At 40.9% G+C, this 24,662-nt stretch overlaps 1 protein-coding gene across 1 annotated transcript; it reads left to right on the forward strand.

Annotated features, from left to right (window-relative positions):
- Window positions 1–336: 336 nt before the first annotated feature.
- Window positions 337–24,248, forward strand: ZBTB10 (zinc finger and BTB domain containing 10). Its single transcript, XM_036407032.1, has 5 exons — window positions 337–1,528; window positions 8,466–9,363; window positions 18,320–18,493; window positions 20,348–20,523; window positions 22,997–24,248. Exons 1-5 carry the CDS (start codon window positions 605–607, stop codon window positions 23,300–23,302), a joined length of 2,478 nt encoding a protein of 825 aa, XP_036262925.1. The 5' UTR covers window positions 337–604; the 3' UTR covers window positions 23,303–24,248.
- The last annotated feature ends 414 nt before the right edge of the window (window positions 24,249–24,662 follow it).

Below are 24,662 nucleotides of genomic sequence, written 5' to 3' on the forward strand. Positions count from 1 at the left end.
CGCCGCTCGCCCCTCGGGACCCGCTATGTCCCCCTTCCCTCCCTGTTTCCGGCAGCCGAGGGAGCAGGGCAGCGGCCCCCCGGCGCGGGCAGACGTGGGGGGGGAAGGAAAGGAGGGACGGAGGGGGTCGACCCCGTACCCCCCCACACCCCCTCCCTCGCCCCACACTGGGCGGGGCGGGGAGGGGCGGGGCGGGCGCCGCGTGACGCGGCGCGGCCGCAGCGCGCGCCCGTCCCCCGCCGGCCCCCCCTCCCTCCTGCCCGCCCCCCGCTCGCGCCCCCCCTCCCCTCCCCTCCCCTGCGGCGGCGGCGGGCGGCGGCCGCGGTGCATTGTGGGCAGCCCGTTGTTCATTTGCCACCCGACCCGATCCGGGGCCTGTCGGGACGGAAGCGCCGCCGCCGCCGAGCGATCGAGCGGGATCCATTGTGGGCAGCCCCGCGCCCGCCGCGATCCAGGCCGGACCCGGGGGAGCGGGGAGCGAGCGGCCGGACTTCGCTTCTCTCGGCCGCCGCCCCCGCACGGCAGCCGGGCGCCTCCTTCCCCCGCCCCGTTCCCGCGGCGGACGGAGCGCTCGGCCGGGCGGGGGGCGCGGGGCGCGCCCGCCATGTTCGCGGAGATAAACCGGCGGACGCTCGCGTTCCGCGGCGGCGGCCTCGTCACCTCCGCGGCGGCCGCCTCGGCGGCGGGGGCCGAGGCCTGGGAGCGGCAGGACCCCGAGGCGCTGAACGGGCGCGGGGCGGACGAGGAGGCGGAGCTGGAGGGGCTGGAGGCCGAGGAGCTGGAGGCCACCGCCGCCGAGGAGAAGGAGCTGCTGCTGCCCCAAGACGCGGCGTCGCCCCCCGCCGCCGCCGGCCCCATGTTCGCCGAGAGGAACCGCCGGACCCTGGCCTTCCGCGGCGGCGGGGGGCTTCTGGCCGCCCACCCCGCCGCCAACAATGGCTGCGAGGCCGCGGCCTGGCCGCGGAAGCACTTCAATGGGCGGGGGGCGGACGAGGAGATGGAGCTGGAGGGCGCGGAGGGACTGGAGACCGAGGGGCTGCTGGAGGGCAAGGAGCTGGTCCAGGACGGGGGTTCGCTGAGTGACAGCAGCGACGATGAGGAGGACGGCGAAGGGGGCAGCCTGGGCGACGGCAGCGGCGCCGAGGGCGGCAGCTGCAGCAGCAGCCGGCGGTCGGGGGGCGACGGCGGGGACGAGGCGGAGGGCAGCGGCGAGGGGGAGAGCATCCGGCACTTCCCGCTGGCCAGGCCCAAGTCCCTGCTGCAGAAGCTGCACATCTCCTTCCAGGGCTCCTGGCTCAAGGAGTTCCCGTGGCTCTACTACTGCCAGGAGACCGGCCTCATGTCGTGCGCCTGGTGCACCGCGGCCGTCGCCGCTGCTGCGCCCCCCGAGGTGATCATGTCCGGCGCGCCCCTGCCCGGGGGGCACGACGAGCTCTGCAAGGGCACCCGCAACTACAAGCGCACCCTGCTCCTGCGGCACCACCTCTCCGCCGAGCATCGCCTCAACGAGCCCGGCAGCGCCGAGCAGGTACGGCACGGGACGGGGAGGGGGCGGCGGGGAGGGAGGGAGGGAGGGGCAATCCCGGCCTCCCCTCTGCATAGGTGAGGTTTTCCTGTGCTCACGTGTGTGAACTTCTCTAAATGGCTGCTCGTGGTGGTTGCTGCCCGGTGGGCTGGCCACGCCGCGTTGCTCTCGCTCGCCGCGTCCGGAGCGGGGGACGAGCCCCCTCTGGGATTTGGGGTGACTCTCCCGCTGGATGTGGGCAGGCACACAAACGCAGCACGAGCTGTTGTTTGTGGCTGTATTCCGTTCCCGTTATCCGTCCGGCCCTGGCGGGTGCCGCTTTCATTAGTTCGACTGTTTATCTCTTGAAGATAAACCGGCGATGTGGGAAAAAAGTTGCGTACGAATCCCAGTGTCACAGCACTGATTTAAATACGCTCGTTACAACTTCCTCCTGCGGTACAGGCGGAGGGCGGGCAGTGTCCGGCCAGCGACCGCTTGTGAAATGGGGACTCGGCGGCGTGAAATTGGAATCGCTCTGCCTGCTTAGCGGTGTGGCCCCGGTGCACTAATCGGATAACTCCGTGTATTTAAGTTCTTCGCGCTGAAATCTTTTTTTTTTTTCCGATTGCGTTGCTGAGCAAGAAGTCTGCAATCACTTGGTGTGTGTTTGAGATAAACATGTGGTTTCCTGAAAGCCGTGTTACTATGCCAGCGCTCCTCTAACGCTGTAGGAGTAGTGAAACTCTTCACGTTCCCCGCTGAACTTCAAATCGCTGTGTTTCTTGGCTGCTTTCACGAATGAGGCAGGGCTTGCCCTAGAATATATGTGGATGAAAAGCCCCTAAAGAATACTTGTGTTGAATCCGCAGCCTTCTGCAGCCTTTTCTCCTAGGGATGCCTGCGCTGCTAAAGTTCGCTCGATCGATTCGCTGGCGTTAAACTTGCCTGCGGGCATTAACTAAGTGTTGCTTCAGGTTAGGCTAGTCCTTGAATTGTTGGGCTGTTAGCCGGAATTAATTGATTAGTCACTCCGTTTTTCTGCATTTAGAATTCCGTTTTAATTGAAACACCCACCTTGGCTGGGTAGCTTTATTTGGAGTCTGAAATGTAATGCGGTAGTTAGATTGAGGTTATTGCTTGAGCACTCTTAAGGAGCTCAGGGTACCTTGGACAAGAGCTGCTAGTCAAATGTTGGGGCAGGATATCAGGATTACAGGATGACTTATAAAACATTAGGTGAACGTTAAGGGAAACCTTATGGTGCACAAATACCAGTTATCCAAAATATTATTTTTTGGATTTACAAATGCAACATTCACCTTCAAGATGGTTAATACTGCCTTTTCAGCAAGTGCAGTTTTATAGCAGCTACTGTTACAGATAGTGTGTGGTAGTAGGTCATCTTATCAGTTTTCTTCAGTCTTCTGGGGATTGCCACTCACTCTGCAGTGTTTTAGCCAAACTTGCTTTCAATTAGTTGCTTCTAATTAAGAGACTTTTATTCTTAGTTTCTTTTACTTCTTCATATCTTTGAAAGTGTTCCAGTTTTGCATAATGCTATTGCAGTGTGTTCCTTACTGTCTTGTTGCCTAGTTTCTAACTTTGAGTTGTGAATGATTACTTTGTAGACGTATGTTCTGTCTCCTGTGTTAGTGGATGCTGTTAATCCCTGCTACACTTGGAAGCTTCTCTCAGTCTATTTTAGCTGTATTTAAATAAAAGCTATTCCAAGCAATTTTTCTCTACTCAAATAACTACTTTTTTTCTTTCTGTCCTCTTACCCTGGCTCTGTTGCAAAACTGTGAAATACTGGGAGGGTGGAAGGGAGCACAGAATATTGGCTTGTTATCACAGTAACCTACAAGTTAATGTAAGTATGTATTTGATGATTGTGTTTATTTGAAGACCTTTCATTGCCATGGGAATATTTGTAAAAATGAATCTCTGCTTTTATACCACTGATAGTTTAAGAAAAAAAATATTTGGACTAACTGTGATAATAAATGAGACAGTAGGATAGATGAGTCAGTGGTTCTTCTGCACTGTACAAAAGATAAGGTTGGGACAAAGGTAGCTGTAAAGAGATTTTTATTTTAGTGGAAAACAGTGCTTTGTGCATCCTTCTGAAGTTACATTTCAGTTAAAAACTTTTCACGAGGGAAGGAATTGCAGTTTTTCAGGAGTCAGTGTAGTTTTCTTCGTGGCACACTTTCACATTACAGTTGCTTTATCAAAAACCTGATTAAGAATCTCTGTTTTCTTTTCCTTCTATGTTTAATTTCCGTATCCTTTCATAGACTTAATGGCACTTGAATCTCTTTTGATACATATGTTTAAATTAATACCGAAACAATAGCCCCATTTTTTTTCTAAATGCCATGATACCAGATACTTGGAACAAAAGTAGGTAATTTGTACCCTGACCGTATTTCCAACATACATAATGAGGCAGCAAAGCCGTTTAGATTTAATGAAACTTGGGAGAGATCTTTCAGCCTTTGTGTTAGAGACAGCACACATGTATTATGGACTTGACAAGCCTCAACTGCAGGGCATGTTTAGCAGCTGCTAATAAACATATGGCATAGTGCCACCACTCAAGAGCAGAAAGGAAATTGTAGGTGTTAAGACAGTAAAGCAGTGGAAATTTCTATAGGTCTGTTGGATATTACACTCATGAAGAAATGAGTGATGATTTCAGTTTATTTTTGGGATACATTTAATTTGGAATGCCAAAATACATCACAAGTGGTTGCAGCTGCTGTAATTCAAGGGTATTGAGCTGTCAACCAATGCTTCTTTCTAAGACCAAATTCTTGAATCTTTTTCTATTCTAGTTTTTAAAGTAATTTTTCTCCACATTAAAGCTTAAGGAAATCTGTCATCATCTTTAAACTACCTTTGTTTTTGTAGTGAACAGACTATTGTGTTGCAAGAATCTTAAGAAATGGATGCTTAGTGGGAAATTATGGCAAAATATTTTAATTCTTTGATGAATTTGGGTCCATAAGATGCAGATTTATTGGCTGCTGGGGATTCCTCTCCTCAAACCATCTTCTTAAAACATTTTCTTTCTGGACGTAATTTAAAGCTAAGCCTTGGAAATACTGCCAGAAAAGCTTTCTCCAGTCTAACAGGCATGTTGGTTTAAAGCAGAAGCTCTCCAAAAGGAAGAAGGCCTTTGATGTGTTATTTTTTCCATGTGAACTGGAATTGTTTGCATTATGTGAGCAGTGATGAATGGAAGTCATGCTTCAGATGTTAGAGTTACATTACAGTGTTCTAAGTTCACTTCTTGACTTACTCTTAGCAGAGTGAAGAAGTTGAGGAGGAAGTCAGGATTTAGAGTAAACACTATTACTTAGTGTGCTTTTATTTAATGTTTTTATCAAACCTCAAACTACTCAGTTTGATATTAGGCAATTAATGAAATAATTTGAAATTGCTGAGTTGTCTGTGAGTGGTGCTGTGTGGCAGTGGAGCATTGTGTGCAACTGATGGGACCGTGTTTTGAGATCATTTTCCTCTGCATGTGGTTAAGAAGCTACTGATAGCTTAGAAGATACATTTACCAGAGTAAGGATTAACTTGGGGGCACAGGGAACTGCTGTAGAGCAAGATGTGGTAGTGGGGAAGGGATTAAAAATGTGGCGTAATTACTTTTCATATGCATGTAGCTGAGATGTGATCTGTGGTTAGGTTGGTTTGGGTTTTTCTTAATTCTTCCTGCCCTCACTGTCCTTCCAGGGACGGAGTGTGCTGATGGAACAGTAGGAAAAAGAAAGCTAAACAAACTAAACTTCTAGTTGCAATTCTTGATCATCTGTTTCTGCTCCTGTTAGCTTTTGGGCAAGTTTAATTAATGAATTATATATATAACATAGTAATTTATCTTTGTGTGTATTCTTTTGAAACTGAGCACAATATTAGTTTCCTTAAGCAGTCTCTGTTCTGTTGCAGCACTTCTTAATCTCACCCACAGAGAGACGTTTTTGACTTAGAGCACTGAGGAGTCCATAAATTGAAATGAAATTGTGCTGATTTTTATCTTTTGTTCCTTACTAGTGTTTATTAAAGGATGAGGTGGTTTGGTGTTGGGGTAACTTAGTTGATGAGAATATGGGGTCTGTATTCTGAAAATATAGTTGATATCTAAGCAAATATCATTAGTTTGTTTTCTCATTAGAAAAAACAGAACCCATATGATGATGTCATGTAAGTTACAGAAGTTTGAAAATACACTTTTTCCTGTAATTATTTTCTGCATCTTGCCTCCCATTGAACTGTATTGTATTTTTTCTGTATCAATGTCTAAATCTCTCATCGTAATATTATTTTGTTAATTTTTCTCATAATAAATATCAGTTCTACTTGTCATACTTGGTGTACATAGACTTGATAACTGCTCAGATGTCAGGACTTCATTTGAGTTGTGGCACTAGGGTTAACTGTTGTACCATACCAGCAGTAAAACGGTTGGTTTTAGTACTGCAGTTAGTTTTAGAAATGTTTATGCACCCACTTCTGTAAAGCTATAATACTAATTAAAGCTGTAATACTGATTGATCTCTTTCTCCAACACACACCCCTAATAGCTTGGACACAGGTTGCATAATATCTCATTTTTCCACTCAACCTTCTGGTCTTGCCACAATGAAGATTTCAGTCTTGTGTTTCTGTAGCACATTTGTGATCTGCAGCTGCTCTTCACTATGCTGGCTTGTCCTGTTCTCAGGAAACAAAAACCCCACATTGTAAATATCAATTTATTTTTTTTTTGTCCCAGCTTGATTGGGTACTTATACTTGCTTAGTTAAAATGTACTCTCTCTCCATTATTTAATCAGACGTTTGTCAAAAGAAAAGAATTGCTGCTGGTTGTTTTTTAAATTTTATGTGGTGTTTAATGTGTTCTCGGAGAACGAAATTGGCAGCTATCATAGCATCTACCTAACATTTACTGTGTGAGGTGCAAGTCACTGGTGATTGACGAGCATGACAACACTTTAGGGTACTGTCATTTTCATCTTAATCTGATCCAGTGTCAGTGTAATTGGTGTTTTGAAACTGCAGTGCTCCATTGCTAAAGTGACAGGAAGCTAGTCTAGAACCAAAATCTGCTGAGAGCTTGGAGTGACAGCCTTAGCTGTCCCACACCTGGAGCAAACTGTTTCACAGCCTTGGTCCGAGGTAGTACTTGGGGTGTGTCACAGAGTATAGAAAAAAAAATTAAGATGAGGTGGGCAAAGATCTACTGCTTGTTTTTGCGTAAAACCCTAATTGCTTTTATTCCTTCCTCTTTAATGAAGTGTTTTTCTGAGAAGAGTAGAGATTCAGAAGCAACTTGAATGTGACAGCAAACTGAAATTTCTCTGCGGGAGATGCTGAAATGGCACAGTTTCTGTTTTGGTTATAGCAGGCCTTATTTGCTGCTTATGTATGTAAACACCGTTTTAGATGGAGTTACAGCCTCAGTTGTCATTCCAGAGATCCACACTGGGATTATAAATTGAGATGAGTACTGATTTAATCCACTAAGGTCTATGGGGTGGAAAGTGACTTTTAAAATATATGTAGCTGGTTTCTGCTATAGTCCCAAATTAGGAGTAGTACTGTCCTGTAATGTGTATTTTAACTCCAGCATAGCTTATGGGCTCATGACAGTGCTAACATTTCCTTCCTAATACTGATTTTGACCTGTAATGTTGAGGCAGGTGAGCTTTAACACCATCTCTAGCTCGCTAATCAGTGGGGTGTTTTAGGAGCTGAGAGAAGAAAATAATGATTTGGCTTGGAACTATCCAGTTTTGGGCTTTCCTTGTTTGCTAGGAAAGAAGAGAGAATCTTGGAGATAGAGTATGAAACAGACTGTCATTGTTGCTGCTCTTCATGGCAGCATATGTCAACATATAAGTATGGTCTCAAATATGCCAGTCTGTGTTTTCTGCTTTCTCCTAGCTGCTGCTTTGTAGCATCTCTGAATCATCTTTAACATGAGTTAGAAGTCTTCTATGTGCTCTAAAATCCAGTTCAGATCTCTTGATCTCTCCCTGTCTGTTCTCATCTTTAATAATGAATTATGTCTTGGTGTTGGATTTTGTGAAAATATCAGGTTTTAGCAAAATTTTGAAGCCTTTTTTGAGATCACATCTTAAAAAGGCTGTGTGTGTGTAATAAGTATTGTTCCAGTGTTGCCACTGGAAAGTTTGGGAGGCTTATTTCAAGAAAGTCTGAGGCAAGTATTGTAATGGAAGCTTAAGTTGGGAGTTTTTTGGTCATCTGCAGTATTTTGTCTGCTTGTCATGTGATACACTGTTTAATCCTAAACCTGCTGCAATTAAAAAACAAAGGATAAATACTTTATTTGTAAAACTGTATAAGAAATACATTTGCTGTTATATCTCCTTTAGCAATATGTTTTCTTTAAAACATTCAAGACAGATTAGGACATACAGGCCTAATCTGTGTCTGTTCATATCTCAGCATGAAGAAAATATTGAATCACTTATGCAGATTCTGCTTAATTGTTTAAGTGGAGATTTCTGGGGAAAGAACAAAGGATTGGATATGTAAGAATCATGTAGTTAAATCTTTGGAAAGAGAAGCTTCTGAATCTTTAGTATATGTGGGTTAGGAATAACAAGTACTTCACACTCAACTATATATTTCCTTACTTTTGGCTGAAATTTCCCTTCCTTTGCCCTCAAGGCAAATCTAGCTCTGTTTGTTTTAAACTTGGGGGTGGAAGGTGCAGAATGAGAGCATAATTTTCAGTTTTCAGAAATATCTTGTTATTTATATATTCCTGTCTGCCTTTGTGACCAAGAACATAAATAGCAAAAAAATAGTTTGATTAAAATAATCTTCTTATATTTATTTTCATATCATTATTTTCGTATTTAACTAAGGAGAGCATTTAGTAAGAGCTAATTATGTTTGTGTGGTTTTTTTAATTGCAGGAGGCAGAGTTACCATCAGAACTGAATAATGAAGGATACTGTGATTTTAACAGCAGGCCAAATGAGAACTCTTACTGCTATCAGCTCCTGCAAGAGCTCAACGAGCAGAGGAAGAAAGGCATTCTTTGTGATGTTAATATTGTGGTGAGTGGGAGGGTCTTCAGAGCTCACAAGAACATCCTGGTTGCAGGCAGCCGCTTCTTTAAGACTCTGTATTGCTTTACAAACAAAGAAAGCCGTAACCAAACCACTGTTACCTATTTAGACGTTGTTGCTGTTCAAGGTTTTTCTGTCATCTTGGACTTCTTGTATTCTGGTAACCTCGTGCTTACGAGCCAAAACGCCATTGAAGTGATGTCGGTGGCCAGCTACCTTCAGATGACGGAGGTTGTCCAGTCCTGCCGCAACTTCATTAAAGATGCCTTAAACATAAGTATAAAATCAGAAGCTCCAGAGACTGTTGTAGTGGATTACAACAGAAGATCTGTTAGTAGGGATGGTTTATCTCCAAGGGATCAAAAAGTTGCCAGCTTCTGGGCAACACGAAACCTCACCAACTTGGCAAGTAGCATAAAAACTGAGAATGATCCCTACCCTATTGATGAGGGCCAAATGGAAAGCTACCAAATGAATGACTGCAGTTGGGTCCAGGACAGCTCACCTGAAATGGCTGAAAATGAATCTCAAGGTGAGGGAAAAGTTTTTGTGTGGAATGACATGGGTGCACAGGGACAATCAGTTCAAGAACCTGGAAAAGCAAGAAGGAAAAACCAAACTGCAAAGAGATTTATTTATAATGTACCACCTAATACTGAAGAGAACTCTGAAGATTGCTCAGTGTTGCAACCGTCAGTCCCATATCCAGAAGAAGATTTGTCATTTATTAAAGAAGAAGCAGGTAAATATTGCTTAATGTCAATTATGTCATTTGAAAATTAATGTATTGACTGCAGTACCTGACTACGTAACTTTTGGTTTTTTATTTTTTAAATTATTATGCTGTATGAATAGTTAATGTATGTATTTGAAGTACTGTCATTTGCCTGCCTCACTTTTTGGTGAATTAATAGCTTTGAAAACTTACTGCAATTTAGAAGCCAAGTTAGGGGTGAATTTGAGACACAGCTGGAACAAAGTTCTTTGGGTGTCTGTTGTTTCTAAAGCAGTTTAAAATGTATGCCTACTTCAAACATCAAGGAACTGTGGATGTCTCCTCCAGGGGCCCTGCTCTGCTCCTGCCCACGGACGAGCAGTGGTCCCACAGGGGACACGTGGGGACACACGGTCGTGCTGTGTGGTGCCTGGGTACTGTGGTGACACGTGCCAGTGCAGAGCAGTGTGGGATGGGACTGGGGATGTGTTTCTCCAGTACAAGAGACCTTCATGTGCTTAGTAGTGTGACACAACAGAGCAGCTCTGGAGAAGCAGCTGTGCTGAGGAATACATCTGCAAATGCTTCTTACTTATCTCTGGTCTTCATCTCTGAACTCTGGGTAGGTCTGCTTTAGCTTTACTTGAGAGTTGTGCTTGTGAAGTGAATTTCCTGTACTTCTCTTACTGGCTAAGCTTTGTTAGGCTGCACAGAATTCCTTCTGGCTGAGCTGAGGATAGAAGCTGTTTCAGGAACGTGACAGTCGCTAATATGCCTCAGGTCCACAGCACCAGGTTAGATCTAGTCCAAGTGAAGCTCTTTAGCTGCAGAGAGTGGGGCATGTTGAGTCCTCAGCACCCACACAACAATTCTGCCTGTGCTGGGCTGCACTACTCGCTCTAGTTGCAGTGCCACGAAAAAGAACAACAGAAAGTCTGAAGCAAGAGCTGAGGATGTGTGTATTAGCTGCACAAATACAAAATTTCTGACACAAATTAGCATGTGATTTTTATTGATGATTTATAGGGGATTAATAATCAGTGTCTTTGACTGATGGAAATGCAGAGAATATGCATTTGATGGCACCAACAACAGATATAATTAGTTGTTTGGATTCTGTGAAATTGTGTATGTGTGCTATGAAGATTTCTTGGAGAAATAATGGAGGGCATGGGCAGTGCAGTATGTTTAGTCCTTGTTTTTTGTTGGTTTTTTTTTTTTGTTTGTTTGTGGGTTTTTTGGTTGGCTGGTTGGTACTTTTTTTTTTTTTTGACAGAAGCACCAATGTTTCCAGTACCTTGTTATGCTAAAGAATCGAATTACAAAATACATTCATGTAGCATTTTGATGAAAAGAACTGTATTGGAGACAGATCATACTGAATATGTGTTGTGGTTTCAGTCCAAAATCATTGAAAGTTCTGTGACCACGGGGGGAAGTTTATTTTACTGAGTTCTAAAATACTAGTCAACTAGTGATCTCCTTGAGAGCACACCATATATGTTCCTAAGTACATAATTACATTTTCTGTCAGTGTCAGAATTCTTTTGGAAGCCTTATATAATATTTTTATAAAACATCTTCACTTTTACTAAGTTCTTGAATGCATACTGTTTGAAACAAGAGTGACTGAAGCAGGGCTTGGTATAACTTGTTTTTCACCTATAGACCGTTCTTCAGCCTTTGTTATTCTTTCTCTTCTGCTTGTGGCTCTTTTTCTTTACTTTGCAGGTAGATTCCACTCTTAAACACTCTTCTTTATCTGCTCCCTCTATGCCAAAGAAGAGGTGGAAGAGGGAGGAGTGCAGAGTTGGAAGAATGTCAAGAATGAGTTGTAGAGTAACCTGCAGGTTACACAGTAACTTTTTAGTTTTGGATTAAATTTCCTGTGGGGATGAAAAACTACCAAAAATAATAGGCACTGAGAGGTAAAAAATCCAAAAGAAAATGTAATCTGGAATAGATATAAGACAATTCTATAAGAAGAAAAATAAAGAATAATAAAGTCTTATATTCAGAGCTAAGGAGTGTGCTCTCCTGTTGGTTGCTGAAACGGAAACAACGAGCTTCTATTATGCTTTGTCATGTTCTGATGGGGGTAACACCAGTTACATGCAGGGGGAGTTTCTGTGCCCTTGATATAGGTTTGGGTTGGTCTGGTGCTTTTATGATGATACTGTAGATATGGTGGAAGAGAAGCCTGCTTAAGATCACTCCTCTCACTCCAGAAATTTATCCCTGAAGCCACTTCCTTGAATTCTATAGTAAATGAATTTTCCAGTTGGGTACAGTTGGTAAGTATTAGATAGTAAAGAGTAAAAGCTTTCTGAAGCATCTGCTACCCCTCTTGTTCCAGTAAAGCAAATATGTTAAACTGCTCCTTGCTGAACATGAGTTTTTCTACTCATATCCAATAAGGATATGTCAGCTGCTTCTTCCTCTCACCCTGTGTTGCTCATGCCTTGTGAAGGCTGATGTAGAATAGAGGCTAGATGGAGTTAAAGAATAAAGTAGGTATTTATTAAAAAGCCTCAATGGACACACCTTGAGCAGCGCAAGACCTCAGCCATGGCTACACCCAAGATGGCCACAAAATGGACGACTGGCCATGGGGTCTCACACTCTTATAAGTTCAGGTCCATTTGCATATTGGAGTTAATTGTCCTGTTATAGCTTTAGGTTATGAAGTCTCATCCTTCTTGTTTTTCTGTCTTCAGTAGACCATTGTTTATGCTCTTGGGCCTGAAACTTAGATCATTTGTCCTTGGTCCCCAGCTAGAGAAAGAATTGATTTGTCTACCTGCTCTGTGAAGAGAGCTTACTATCCCCTAATATGAAGCTCAGAACTACACACTAAAGCAGTACAGAATATGAGAAATATGAAAGCTAAAACCTGAGGCATCATTGCCAGTGAGGTTAACACCATCCCTGTACAAGTATCATGTTGGTGAGCTTTAGAGAAGCTTTAAAAATTTAAGATAGATTTCAAATTCCTTGTACTGTCTTAGATTTACTTATATTTTACTTATGTTTTCAAGACTTCTCCAATTTAGCTATATTAATTAAAGTAGCTGTTTTAGTTAAACATGGAACGTTATCACTTATCTCAGTATTTTCTCTCCTACTTGATAATCTGCTAAAAAGGTCTTTTACTGTTTACAGCCATCATTCATCCTACAATTAACCATTTACCATAGTAAAAATAACCATGCAGACAACATATTACAGTCAGTGTTAGAGTGTGTTACGAAAGATCCTAAAAGCTCAGTGAACGTAATTCATCATATGCTTAATGTCTCTTCATGGGGTGATTTTGTCAATTTTCATAACTTCTTGGGTATGCCTTTCATCTGGGCGTGGTGTTTTTGTTTTTTTTTTTGTAAAGTGTCCTATCCTCAGACTTCAGAACACAGCTGTGAAGTGTTGCTTACGCTTTCTGGAACAGACTGTGTTGATTTTTAGGAGACTTGCATGCAATAGCCCAGTAGCTTTATGAAGCCGCAAGTGTATAATTTGTTATTGTGATTTTCAGGCTAGGTTATGCTGTACTCTAATGGGGGTGAGGGAAAGGATAACAAGGGCAGGATTAAAACAGTCCACGGTGGAACGAGAGGGTTCCTAACTGATTTTGTAGGGGTTCTTAAGGAATTAATTCAGCTTGCTGTAGAAACAGCTACTTTTCAGAAGGATACAAGCAGCAGCTAAACCTGCTTACAAAAAATGTAGTGCTGGTCCTAGTGTTTGTCATGATGCAAGGGAGGAGCATAACACAACTTGATTAGACTTTACAATAAAGCAGGTACCTTTGTATTTGAAGAAATCAAGATTGACTGACTTATCAGGACATGTGCATATTTCTTGTAGGGATAAACCCCACTCGACTGACTGTGTTACAAAAGAAAAAATAATTTTATATTTTTCCTACTTTTTCAGGGTACTCTAACTCTCAGTCATATTTTTTTTGGACCTTAAGCTGATACATCAATTAAAAGATTTAAGTTCCTTGATGGACCTTTAACCACTTTATTTGCCCCATTCCTTATGTAATCCAGTATTGAAGGTGTCAAAGGTTTTTAGAAGTCATCTGAAAACACTGCAATATCTGAGGGTCAATCTCTTCCCCAGTCATTCAATTTACCTCTCCCAGGGATCATCCCAAAGACAAGCAGATTGCCTCCTCACATTCTTACAGTATGGTCTGTCCCTGAGCCTACAATTCCAGGCAGTGTTTTGTGGTGGTTTGGTTTGTTTTTTGGTTTTTTGGGGTGTTTTTTTGGTGGTTTTTTTTGGTTTTTTTTTGTGAATGGGTTGGGGAAGAAGGTTTTATGGTGTCTACGGATCATCTCTGCCTGAAAGTCCCTTTGAGTCCCAGTGTAATGCATTGACTTACTAAAAAGGATCCATGAGAACATTTAACTCCCTCACAAATAAATGGTCTGCATGAGGAAAGTTCTTTACTTTCTTGTGTTTCATTGGTGTAGTTGTTGGAGGAGATCAGTAAAATAGCTTTCACTTTCTTGGGAAGGAATTTTTCAGGGAAGGTATGATAATCAAGTGGAAAAGCAAGTGCATAATATATTTGGTATCAGTTAGTGGTCTTCTCTCAGGGGTAGTTGATGCTAGATCTGACTACATAGTTACAGCAATATACCACATTTTCATGAATGAAAAATAGTAAAAATTGAGAGCAATTTGGAGCAATAGAGTATGAGTAAGATTGCATTGGCAAAATGTCTTAAGTATGTCTGAGCCCTCTGTTGCAAGGGGCAGCTGAGCAGTAATGTGCTTCCAGAAGCTTTTTCAGAAGAAGCAAGGTTCAAGATGTGAGGAATACTCTGGGAACAAAGGGAGCTCAAGATACTTTTGTTTCCCCCACCTTCCTAGTACGTCAGTCTTGGCAGTGCTGTTTCCCCTGTCATGTTACCTAACATAAGCAACAAATCCAGCTCTCTAATAGCAATCCAGATTGTATCAGTAGATTACCACTGCTTTCTTTGCAATCCTTGAAAGCTATGGCCTAATCGCTTATCCTGTCTACTTTCTGTCTTTTTTAATTGATTAGAGGAGCAGTCAGTGTCAAAAAAATACAGCGAAAAATAGTATTTATTTTTCTCTTATTTTGGCACTGTTTCCAATGCTAATATATGTAAAGAAAACAGGAGTTCACTACAAACAGCTGTATCTAATGCAAAGTTTTGTATCTTTCCCTCAGTGCACCATATGTGTGTCCTTTTCTGTAATGCCCTGTTCAATGGCTTCTGTCACTGAACTTCTCATTGTTTCCCATATCATCACCTACTCAGTAATGTATCCTTTTCTGGCCCCCAAATCTGTATATTTCCTCATATAAATCAGAAAGAGTGAAATTTGTCAAACTAAGGGTGCTTCTGGCTTAGACATGTTCTCTCTTTCTGGTGGTGCATGCCTACCTCTTGCCTTCAAAACTGAAAATCATTGTATCTGGCTTCTGGTTATCCTTTTTCCTGAGAACAAATGCAGTAGAACATAAAATCCTTTCACAATATTTTTGATAGCTTTTTTTAGTGGTGTAAAAGCCACACAACCACTTTATTTTATTTCACACTGTCCTATCTCTTGTCAAATCAACATAATGTGAATTTTAGTGCTGATGGTTAATGAGCTTCTTTGTATTGTTGTATTTTTTATTTTTTGTTGTTGTCTGGCTTTGCTTGTTGTTGTCTTTAATAAAAGATCACATTACTGATATCCTTTTATCCATGCAGGCTAGAAGAGTGGGTAAATATTTGAGGTTAATTGACATTTGGATTATTAACTTACACATCTTAGAAATCAACTAAAGTGTAAGAAGGTAACCTTAGATCAGAGAAAAGTTGTGATCAAGTGGCTTAGTCTGGAGACACAGAATATTATTGCTTCTAGTTAGCTTATTTTTTTTTTCCTCAAGGTCTGCCTTACCTGTCTATACTTCCCCCTTTGCACCCTATCCCCAGTCTGTCAGTATGACTGCATCCATAGTTGCTTTCAGCCTCCTATCAAGAGGCTATCACCTGGCTTTGAAGTGACCAGAACAGGTCAGATGATAATTATGTCTAGTTTTGCAAGCAGGTTTCAGGGGGCAGTAGTAGCCTGGGTGAGAGGAGAAATGGGAGAAGATACTGTGAGCCACAGGGGTCTGTAAATGTGTTACATTCTGGAAGCTTACCGGACTGTAGGGTCTATATCCAGCTGGGGAAGGTGGAAGAGGCTGGGTATTGCACTTCCAGCTTCCAGTCTGTGTGTAATTCAAGTCTGTCTTGTTTGGATGACCAGTTAGACACTGAAGATGCCTTTTGCATGGTTTTGTTTTGAGCACATTAAATGTGTGCTTAATCTAGAAAGCAGGTTTTCTAGGTCAACGAATTATTCTAAGAATAAGCATTAGGTTTAATTATTATCTACTTAGTCATGTATACTGAAGCATGAAGCATGTGTAGCAACCTCTTATCGCTTGTGGTATCTGTGCTGGTGTTCTTTCATGTTATAGTGGGTCTTCTCTTCCAGTTGGAGTTTGAAAGATTTAGTACCTACACGAGATGACAGCTCTTAAATTTATTTGGCTGTGCTGAGTCTTGTGCTAAGTTCTCAAATTATGCAGGGGTTTGAGATCCTAAGTTCCCTCAGACTTAAATATCAGCTGTGTACATAAATGTTCCTAGTGACATTTAGTTTGTGTTCTCATAAATACAGAAGAATTGTTAAAGTCACAGTGTTATATATAAAATGTGCTCAGCTTGGTCCAACTCTTACCTATGGTCAGTCTTTGGTGTATGCTTATTCTGAAGGAAGCTATACAGTAGTGCCTGTACACAGCATAACAGTACATCTGTGTGCAGTAAAGACTTGGGTCTGTGGATCTTGCAGATATTCATCCTATAAGGGAGGGAAAAGTGATTAAAGTACTTTGTTACTGACTGACCTTTCACTGTTCAGCTACAGTTCTAGTTCGGGGAGAAAAATCTATAATGAAAGGATCTAATACTTTAAACATTATAAAAGTAGGTTTGTTTTTTTTTTTTTTTTCCTCTGCTAGATCCTAAAGCCTGCTGTAATTTGGAGGCTTTTAGCCTAAAGATCACAACACTGCTTCCTCTCTAATCCTTTCATGTGTATTACAGAAGGAAGTCTTCCTCCTCACCTCAAAGGAATGTGTAGTTGGCATGTCTAGAGGGTATCTGTGTTCTATTCCTTGAGTTGTTGAGATGCCATTGCTGGACTCCATCACTCCAAATTAGTATAAGGAGTTCTTGCCTCTTTTGGACATAACATAAGTTAGGTCAGTAATTAAAGTTAGAGTCAGTAATTTAAAAAAAATTCCTCACTGCTTTGTGTTTTTTAAGGGAGAGGGAGGTTTATTCCCTTCCCTCTTCTTCCTTTTATAGCAAAATAGGTAGTTAGATGAACTAAAATACTGCTATTTCTCGTCTGCATTCACTCAAGCCCTGCTTTTTAAAAGCTCTGGTAGAATGCCTAATTTGGCAGTCATGATCCAGCTTTGCTTGTTGTTTGCCATTGTCTAATGGATGAGATAGAATTATAAGCTTCCTACTTGTTGAGTGATATCCTTTTGAACTGTTGTCTTATGTTGCAGACCGAATCACTGCTGCCAGTGTTAATGCTGCCTAAGCAGTATATGAAACTACTGTATGTGTCTCATACTCTGAGGATTTGTAATCTGTACTTTTTCCAGTAAAACTGCAGGTTGGAAGTGTTTAAATATGCAGCTTGCCACTAGCTGCATGAAATTCTGGTTTAGCCTAAGAGAGTCTCCTTTCCCAAAAAATCCTTAGAATGAATAGTGTAAGGATAAAAAGAAGTCTTTGGGCTATTAAAATGTATAGTTTCAGGCTTGAAAGCAAAAATACTTCTCCTCAAGACTTTTCACAGTGGTGACATTGGGAATCCAGTGTGAGGACCCAACTACCATCTAGAGAAATAAAAGGAAATCTGCCAGTTACCACTGCAGTTTGTTTATTTAACAACTGTTTGCCTGTGAGGAAAGTAATGGATTTATCAGTTCATGATTTCCAACAAACTCCTGTCTTGGGGATTGGGGGGAACATTGATTTGCACTGTTGCCAGAAGAACTTTTGCCCAACAAATGTGATTTTGTGAAATTCTTAGTGCAGCTTTATTGTGTACTATTTATAGTTCTCTGTGCTCTGTAATAGTGACTCCATGTTCACTGATGCAGTTCTTACTTGTTACGAAGTATGGAAGTAAACAAGCTAAGATATTTTAAAGGCATTGTGCACTTCTGAATAGTTTTATTTTTTTAAAGCAGAAAAACGATACAAAGGCAACATAAACTGCAGAAGATCTTAAGAGCAAATGTAAATATGCAAACTAGTCTTTTAAGCTGTTATATTCCAAGTAATTACGTTCTCTTGAATTGATGTGGTTTTAGAGTAATGGAGATGATTATTCAGAAAAGGATTTAGACATAGCTGTAGGATCCTTTATATAAATAAAGGTATTTAAAGCACTATATATATATATAAGATATTTTAAGGCAATAAAAAAACCACCATGCCTCTAGTAGAAAATACTTAGTTTTGTACCAGCTAGACTACCGTGGCAGTCCAAGTGAAGTCACTGCACAAAGCAGTTCTGAAGAGAAAGGTTTTCTGATGGAAAACCTTTCAGCCCCCTCATGATGGTAGTGAGGGAGTACATATCCTTACCATCAAAGTCCCTGTAGTAGGAAAAAGGCTTTCAACTTTTCTCAGGATGGGGAGAAGAAATGGTGCTGGGGAGAGTAGTTCAGGGGTCTCATTTCATTGAAGTTGAGAATACAGTTTTTTCTTGTTTTAGTATTGAATACTATGTGAAAACATGCTATAATTACTATTTTAAGGTTAGAAACGTTTTTGTCACAGTTTAAAAAGGATCTATATTGCAAAACAGATTAGATTGATGACTGATTAGAACCCAGGAAGCTAAAGAAAGAATGTGTCTTTAATAGCTACTTCAAGTGACTTCAAGTATGGACTGTTGCCGGGTACTTCAAATGACTTCAAGTACGGATTGCTGCCGGGTACTTCAAGTGACTTCAAGTATGGGCTGCTACCGGGTACTTCAAGTGATTTCAAGTATGGATTGCTGCCAGAATCTTGGCCAAAAGAAGCTTGGGAAAATGGTAAGTGTGTCTGATGGAGAGTAGGTAGAGGGTTAGGAAATTATTTGATCAATCTTCTTCCATATCATTTGCCTTTCTGGATAGTATACTTCCTGGGAGGGAGGAAAAGGAATTCAAATGTATGGAAGAGTAAAACCAGAATGTGATTTATATCAGTTCTAGTATTGTGACTCAGTGTGAAGGTACCTGAGGTCTTTAATAATGTGATAGCTGCCCGTCCCTTTACTAAGCTAAATACAGATAAATGGCCTTTGAAATTGAAAACTTGGATGGTGGAGATATGGAAATAAATATAATTTTACAAGGAGATTTCAGCATATGTCTTGCTATTAAAAATAAGAAACTTTATTGCAATAAATGTTTTTAGTTCCGTGTCGCTGTAATTAAGCCTTTTTCTGTCAGTTCAAGCAAGCAGTTATCTGTACTTATTTTTCTGTCTGAAAACATACTGAAAATACCACCATATCTAAAACAATAGTTGCTAGTTTCTTACAATATGTAAAGTCTTCAGTAAAAAGAATATAGCAAGTACTGGGTAATAGTAATGCTTACCTCTTCTCTATAACTGAGCAGTTACTGGGATGTGCCTTATGGTTTATTTTAAATATTTTGGGGTTTACAGTAGAAGAAATGTGGTCATCAGAAGGTGAAATTTGCTAGCAGTCAAGAAATTAGAAGCTGGGTCTTAGGAAGTCTGCCTGTTCTTAAACCAATAAATTCCCATATATTTTACAGCCCTGATGTCTGCCTGCATAGGATTTACTTTTTTTCATGCAAGCCAGTATGTGATGTTATGTGAACATGCAGCTCACATGAGTGCTCCAGTATGCAAACTCGTGAATATTAGCAAAATGTAACTTCCATGTTTGGATGGATTTCAAAACTCAAAGGAGGCAACTCTAGAGACATGCCTGTGAGCATGTGCACATAATGTGCAATTAGTTATGTTTTCTTCTTGCCAGTGTGAACACTAGAAACTCTGGCACATAATGAGGTAGCCTTAGCCACTGCTTTTTGGATGCTTCTAGATGGTTATGATTGTGTTCATAAGTTCTCACCTGTAGTAAGCTGAGTCAGTATGTTATTATCAAAATAATCTTTGTATTTCTGTGTGGCCTTTTCTACGCCATAGAATCCTGTGGTGTTCTTTTTCACACAGTAATAGGCAACTGTATTAAACCTGTTTTGCATATATCCTTTGGGCAAACTATATAAAGAGCTCTCTTCCATCATAAGGAAGAAGTGAGATATTGCTTCTTCCAGAAGTTTTTTCTGCTCTTTTTATTTTTTCTGCTGTTAGATCAAAGTAGAAAATAGGTAAAATCTGAACCAATAACTTCCTTTTTGAGAATTTCAGAATGTTGCTACCTCTTAGTGTCTTACTCCTCTTGTCAATATTCATTCTTACTTATACTTTTTTTCAAGTCAGATCTTGGTAGACAGTTCCTGCATGTAATTCTAAATAGAATATTGGAAGAGAAGATTGCAACTGTCTAAATGCTGCAGGGTTAGAGGTTTATAATCCAGAAGAAAATGTTTTCTGGTATATGTGACATCTAGGAAAATGAAATATTGGTAAATTGTACTTAACTTGCTTCAATTCATGAAATAAGACTTCCATGGTAAAAATGACTTGTTTACAAGTAGGTATTTTTCTAGTAGAATTGTACATGCAGAACTTAGCAGCATTTTTGATTTCTGCAGACAGGCATTGTCCTGATTTCACTGATGAGAAGTCATGTGTTTTGCTTTATTGTTTTGGCACCTGTTTATTTTTGTGCACCAGACAGAACAAATTTAGATTATTTTTTGCGTGTTTCATCATCTTTTATCCTGATGCTTCTTATCTTTTAGGTGATTCCTCTGCTTTAATCATGAACAAGTTGAAGTGTCCACACTGTAATTATGTAGCCAAATACAGAAGAACACTAAAGAGACACTTGCTCATTCACACAGGAGTGAGATCTTTCAGTTGTGACATCTGTGGGAAGCTGTTTACACGAAGAGAGCATGTAAAGAGACATTCCTTGGTAGGTAATCTCAAGTGTTCATGTATATGTATGCACATGTATGAGTGGGGTTTTATGGGGTTTTTCAGGTGTTTTGGTAGTTGGAACAAACTGTTCTCTGATTTGACAAATGTAAATTGTCTTATCTTGATCTGAAATGGATGAAGATAAACATTTCTTGGATAACTGCCTCTTGTTTTCTTAATGGAAAATGCAGTGTCAACGAAGACAGTAATTTCAAGATTATTTTGAAAGTGATGTGATAAAGGGATGCAGTGTATATAAGTATTCTGTAGATAATGAAAAGCAGTTTTGGCTTAGCTTTACTGCGGTAGAACATCACATCTTGGTCTATAATGCTGCATCACTATTTTCTGTCAGGGCACCCTGTTAATTCAGCAATTGCACAATATTTTGAGGTAGTTCTGAAATGTTTATTTCACAACTAGACAAAGCTATAGTACTGTATCTGCTTTAAGATTAGGAAAGAATGAAAAAGATCTGATGCAGAAAGTAAACATCTGTCTGACTTGCATTCTGCCAGTACCACAACCAGGAGTTCAGCTTACCCTGTTCTGTGCACATTGCATAACTCGGGATTTGATTTGAGTACTCATTTATCTGAGGATCCAGAGAAAGTTTTATCTGTCTTGGGTATTTTGTAGGTGCTTTGTATCTAGTCTATAATGAAATTAAGACTCCATTATAATATATACTATATAAAATCCAAGGGGTGTTTTCAGGCAATAATAAAAGCAAGATCATGGTGGTGGTGAGAAAATAATAACATTTTTCCAAGCTGTGATTTTAAAAATTCCCCTTATTTTGCAAGATGTTTTGTAGATAGCTAGAAAAGGTTAGTTAGCACATGGAGTGGGTAAATTGCACTTCTCCAAGGTGCTCACCTGGGCTGGGGCAACTCTCAGGATCTATAGAGGCTGTTGGGTGAACACATCGAGAGCAGCCCTGCTGGGAAGGATTGGGGGTGCTGGTGGGTGAGAGGTGGGACATGAGCCACCAGTGTGCTCTCTCATCCCAGACAGCCAAAGGTATCCTGGGCTGCATCCAAGGCAGTGTGGACAGCAGGGTGAGGAAGGGCATTCTGCCCCTCATGAGACCCCACTTGGAGCACTGCATCCAGCTCTGGGGTCCCCAAAACAGGAAGGACATGGAGCTGTTGGAGCTACTCCAGGGGAGGGCTATGAAAATGATTGGAGGGATGAAGCGTATCTCAGATGCAGAAAGGCTGAGAGAATTGGGGCATTATTGCCTCATTGATGGCCATGCTCCTTCCTTTGTGGCTCACCTGAGAAGATGGCAGCAGTGGGAGTTAGCTGGTCTGCCAATAAGAGTAGAGTGGGACTTCAGTTTTCTGTCCTGCATTGCTTGACCAGGACTTGTAGCTGAAGATTTTTTTCCTCCAGGAAAGGAGATGAAGTCGGACAATGTGAAAACAGCTGTGGAGTTAGCTCAGTGCAGTTCTGTACTTTAATTGAAGTGTTCTTTGTCTGACAAAGTCAGAACACTTTTTTTTTTCTGGATGTTTTTCCCCCCTCCCTTCCCCTTTCAGCTCAACAAACCTCAAACATTCTGCCTTGTGTGAAGTATTATAACAAGTCTAGAGGCTGAGGAAAGCACACGTATCAGCTGTACAGACTATACAGCAGAGCTGAAGTAACTATTTGTATCATGACCTAATTTATTTTTCCCCTCATTTGGGTGGTAATTTCTTTTATCTAAAATTGCAACTTTTTCAATGGGACTTCAAATTAGATATTCGAGCACATAAATGTAATCTGTTGTGGGAACACCAGATAGAAGAAGGAAGTCTTCGACTTCATTTTTTCATAGATAATAACTAATATACATGGTTGCTGAATTCAGTTACTTGTACAAGCAACATACTTCCAAATTCAAAATCAAAATTTATGGTTAGTCAACAGCAGCCTTCTAATTTTACACACAGACTCAAATACAGGACAAAAAACTTACCTAAGCGACCTGGAAAGTTGACGTTAATTTTAATAGTGTTGGGAAGGAGAAGTCATGGAAGAAGAATTTTGCTCTTTGAATTCTTGAATATAATAACTCTTGCTTGTTCTTAATATTTCTAGAATTTAAAATTGTAAAAAGCAATTTTCTAAACGAGCTATCTTGTGTGCGGTTGGAAGGGTTTGTGCTGCTCTCATTGCTTCTGAGTCTTGCTCTGTACCCTGAGGAGATGTGAACTGAACACTCGCCTGTGTACAGAACAGGCGACCTGCTGAGCTCCAACAAAGTGGTTTGTTTGTGGGCAGTAGCTCATATCTGTTGAGGAATACATAAATAGATCTCCAGTAATCCTTCCTTACTCTGAATAGTGTTTGGTATATTTTGGAAAAGTTAAAAACAGGAATTTTTATATTAATAATTGTTGTTATTAATAGTTTTCTAGTAGTATATGCAAATGTACCTGATATGCCTATATTCAGCTGTTAAAATTTCTCTTCCATAGGTGCATAAAAAGGATAAAAAGTACAAGTGTATGGTGTGCAAGAAGATTTTCATGCTTGCAGCCAGCGTTGGAATAAGACACGGCTCACGACGTTACGGAGTTTGTGTAGACTGTGCAGATAAATCTCAGCCTGGAGGGCAGGAGGGAGCAGACCAGGTGCAGGACACAGATTTCCCTAGGGATGAAGAATACGAAGAGAATGAAGTGGGGGAAGGCGATGAGGAGCTGGGTGACGATGTAGAAGAGCAGAATGAGCAGTCTCGATGGGATGAAGGCGGGGAAGTCTGTATGCCTTTAGATGACTGACAGAGCACGAGACTTCAGGGCGCTGCAGATGGACGCTGTACGGATTGACTGCTTGAATTCTTGAATACTGAAGGCTTGCGAAATATGGTACAGGCTGGATGGTAGTTATGTTGCTGTGAAAATGTAGGGTCAAAGCCTTATAGCAAAAAAAGGATTATTAATTTTTTTATGATATTTGCACAGGACTGTACAGCATACAACCGTTTGGTTGAATTATACAGAGTCCTCACATCTACAGTCAGTTATCAAAAGAAAAATGTATTTTTTATTATTTATAGGCTATAGCTACTTGGGTCCTATTCAGACATAGTAGTAACTGTAATTATGTTACACATTCATGTACCTGTTAACATGAATGAAGAAAATTTGCAATTTGGTATGGAAATACAAAGACAGCTTTCCCAAATCCACTCGTACTTTTGTCAGCGAGTCAGTGAAGCTAATTTGGGCTGGTGGCTCGTTTTCCACAAGCATGTCTTTGCCATACAAACCTTACCTCTCCTGTAATCTGATAGATGAAAGCCAATCATTTAAATATGTGTCACAGATATTGCCAACACCATATTGAAATTTGGGTTGAAAACTTTTGGCTCTATGCTGGCAGGTGCTATGGGTGATAAGCACTGGAGAAGTTTTTAATGGCATTAATTTAGTGTCTGTTTTTAAAGAAGGTTGCTGTTGATTCATCAGTTTTAAAACGATGATGCAGAAGAAATGACCAGTAATGAAATAATAGACTGATCAGAGCATGGGTAACTCTTGTGCCACTTAGTCAAAAGAGACAGTCATGCTAAAAGGTATCTGATGTAATAATGTTTCTTCTCTCTTCTAAGGCCCCCCTTCTCTCAAAATTTTTTTTGTTTCCCTGGTGTATACCTCAGTCCCACAGAATAAAAATGCAAGGAATGGAGAAAGTGTCATATTAAAACAACTTTTTGGTCAATAATTTCTTACTTGTCCGTTTTTTGGCTAATTTATGTGATATGAATTGGACACTAGGCTATTGTGCCCATCGTTCATCATTGAACACAAACTATTTTTTATTCTTTTGTACTTCATGGGTTGTTAGTATTTAATATAAACAAACTACATTTGACTTGCTCATTTGCTGGAATTTTTTTTTAAGAAAAACAAGAAGTCCAAAGGAAAAAAATGCTCTTTGAGTTACCTACTTTTCAGGAGGATATGCTCCCTATGCTCTTTCAGATTTTCTAGGAGGCATTGAAACTTGAATTTTTGTAGCCACGTGGTTTTCTTTTTTGTGTTTTTCTTTTTTTTTGTTTTGTTTTGGGTTTTTTTTATTTTGTTTTGTTTTTTTTTTTTTTCCTAAGCTTGTAATATTGTACCAATGATTTCAGGC

Source organism: Molothrus ater, chromosome 1, assembly GCF_012460135.2.
Source record: "Molothrus ater isolate BHLD 08-10-18 breed brown headed cowbird chromosome 1, BPBGC_Mater_1.1, whole genome shotgun sequence".
NCBI classification, from domain to species: Eukaryota; Metazoa; Chordata; class Aves; order Passeriformes; family Icteridae; genus Molothrus; species Molothrus ater.

Excerpts from the sequence above, each read along its gene's own strand:
- ZBTB10 (XM_036407032.1), top strand. The coding sequence starts at position 605 with ATGTTCGCGGAGATAAACCGGCGGACGCTCGCGTTCCGCGGCGGCGGC. Across the intron at positions 1,529-8,465 it reads AGCCCGGCAGCGCCGAGCAG|GAGGCAGAGTTACCATCAGA; the intron begins GTACGGCACGGG and ends TTTTAATTGCAG. Across the intron at positions 18,494-20,347 it reads AAAAGAAGCTTGGGAAAATG|GTGATTCCTCTGCTTTAATC; the intron begins GTAAGTGTGTCT and ends CTTATCTTTTAG.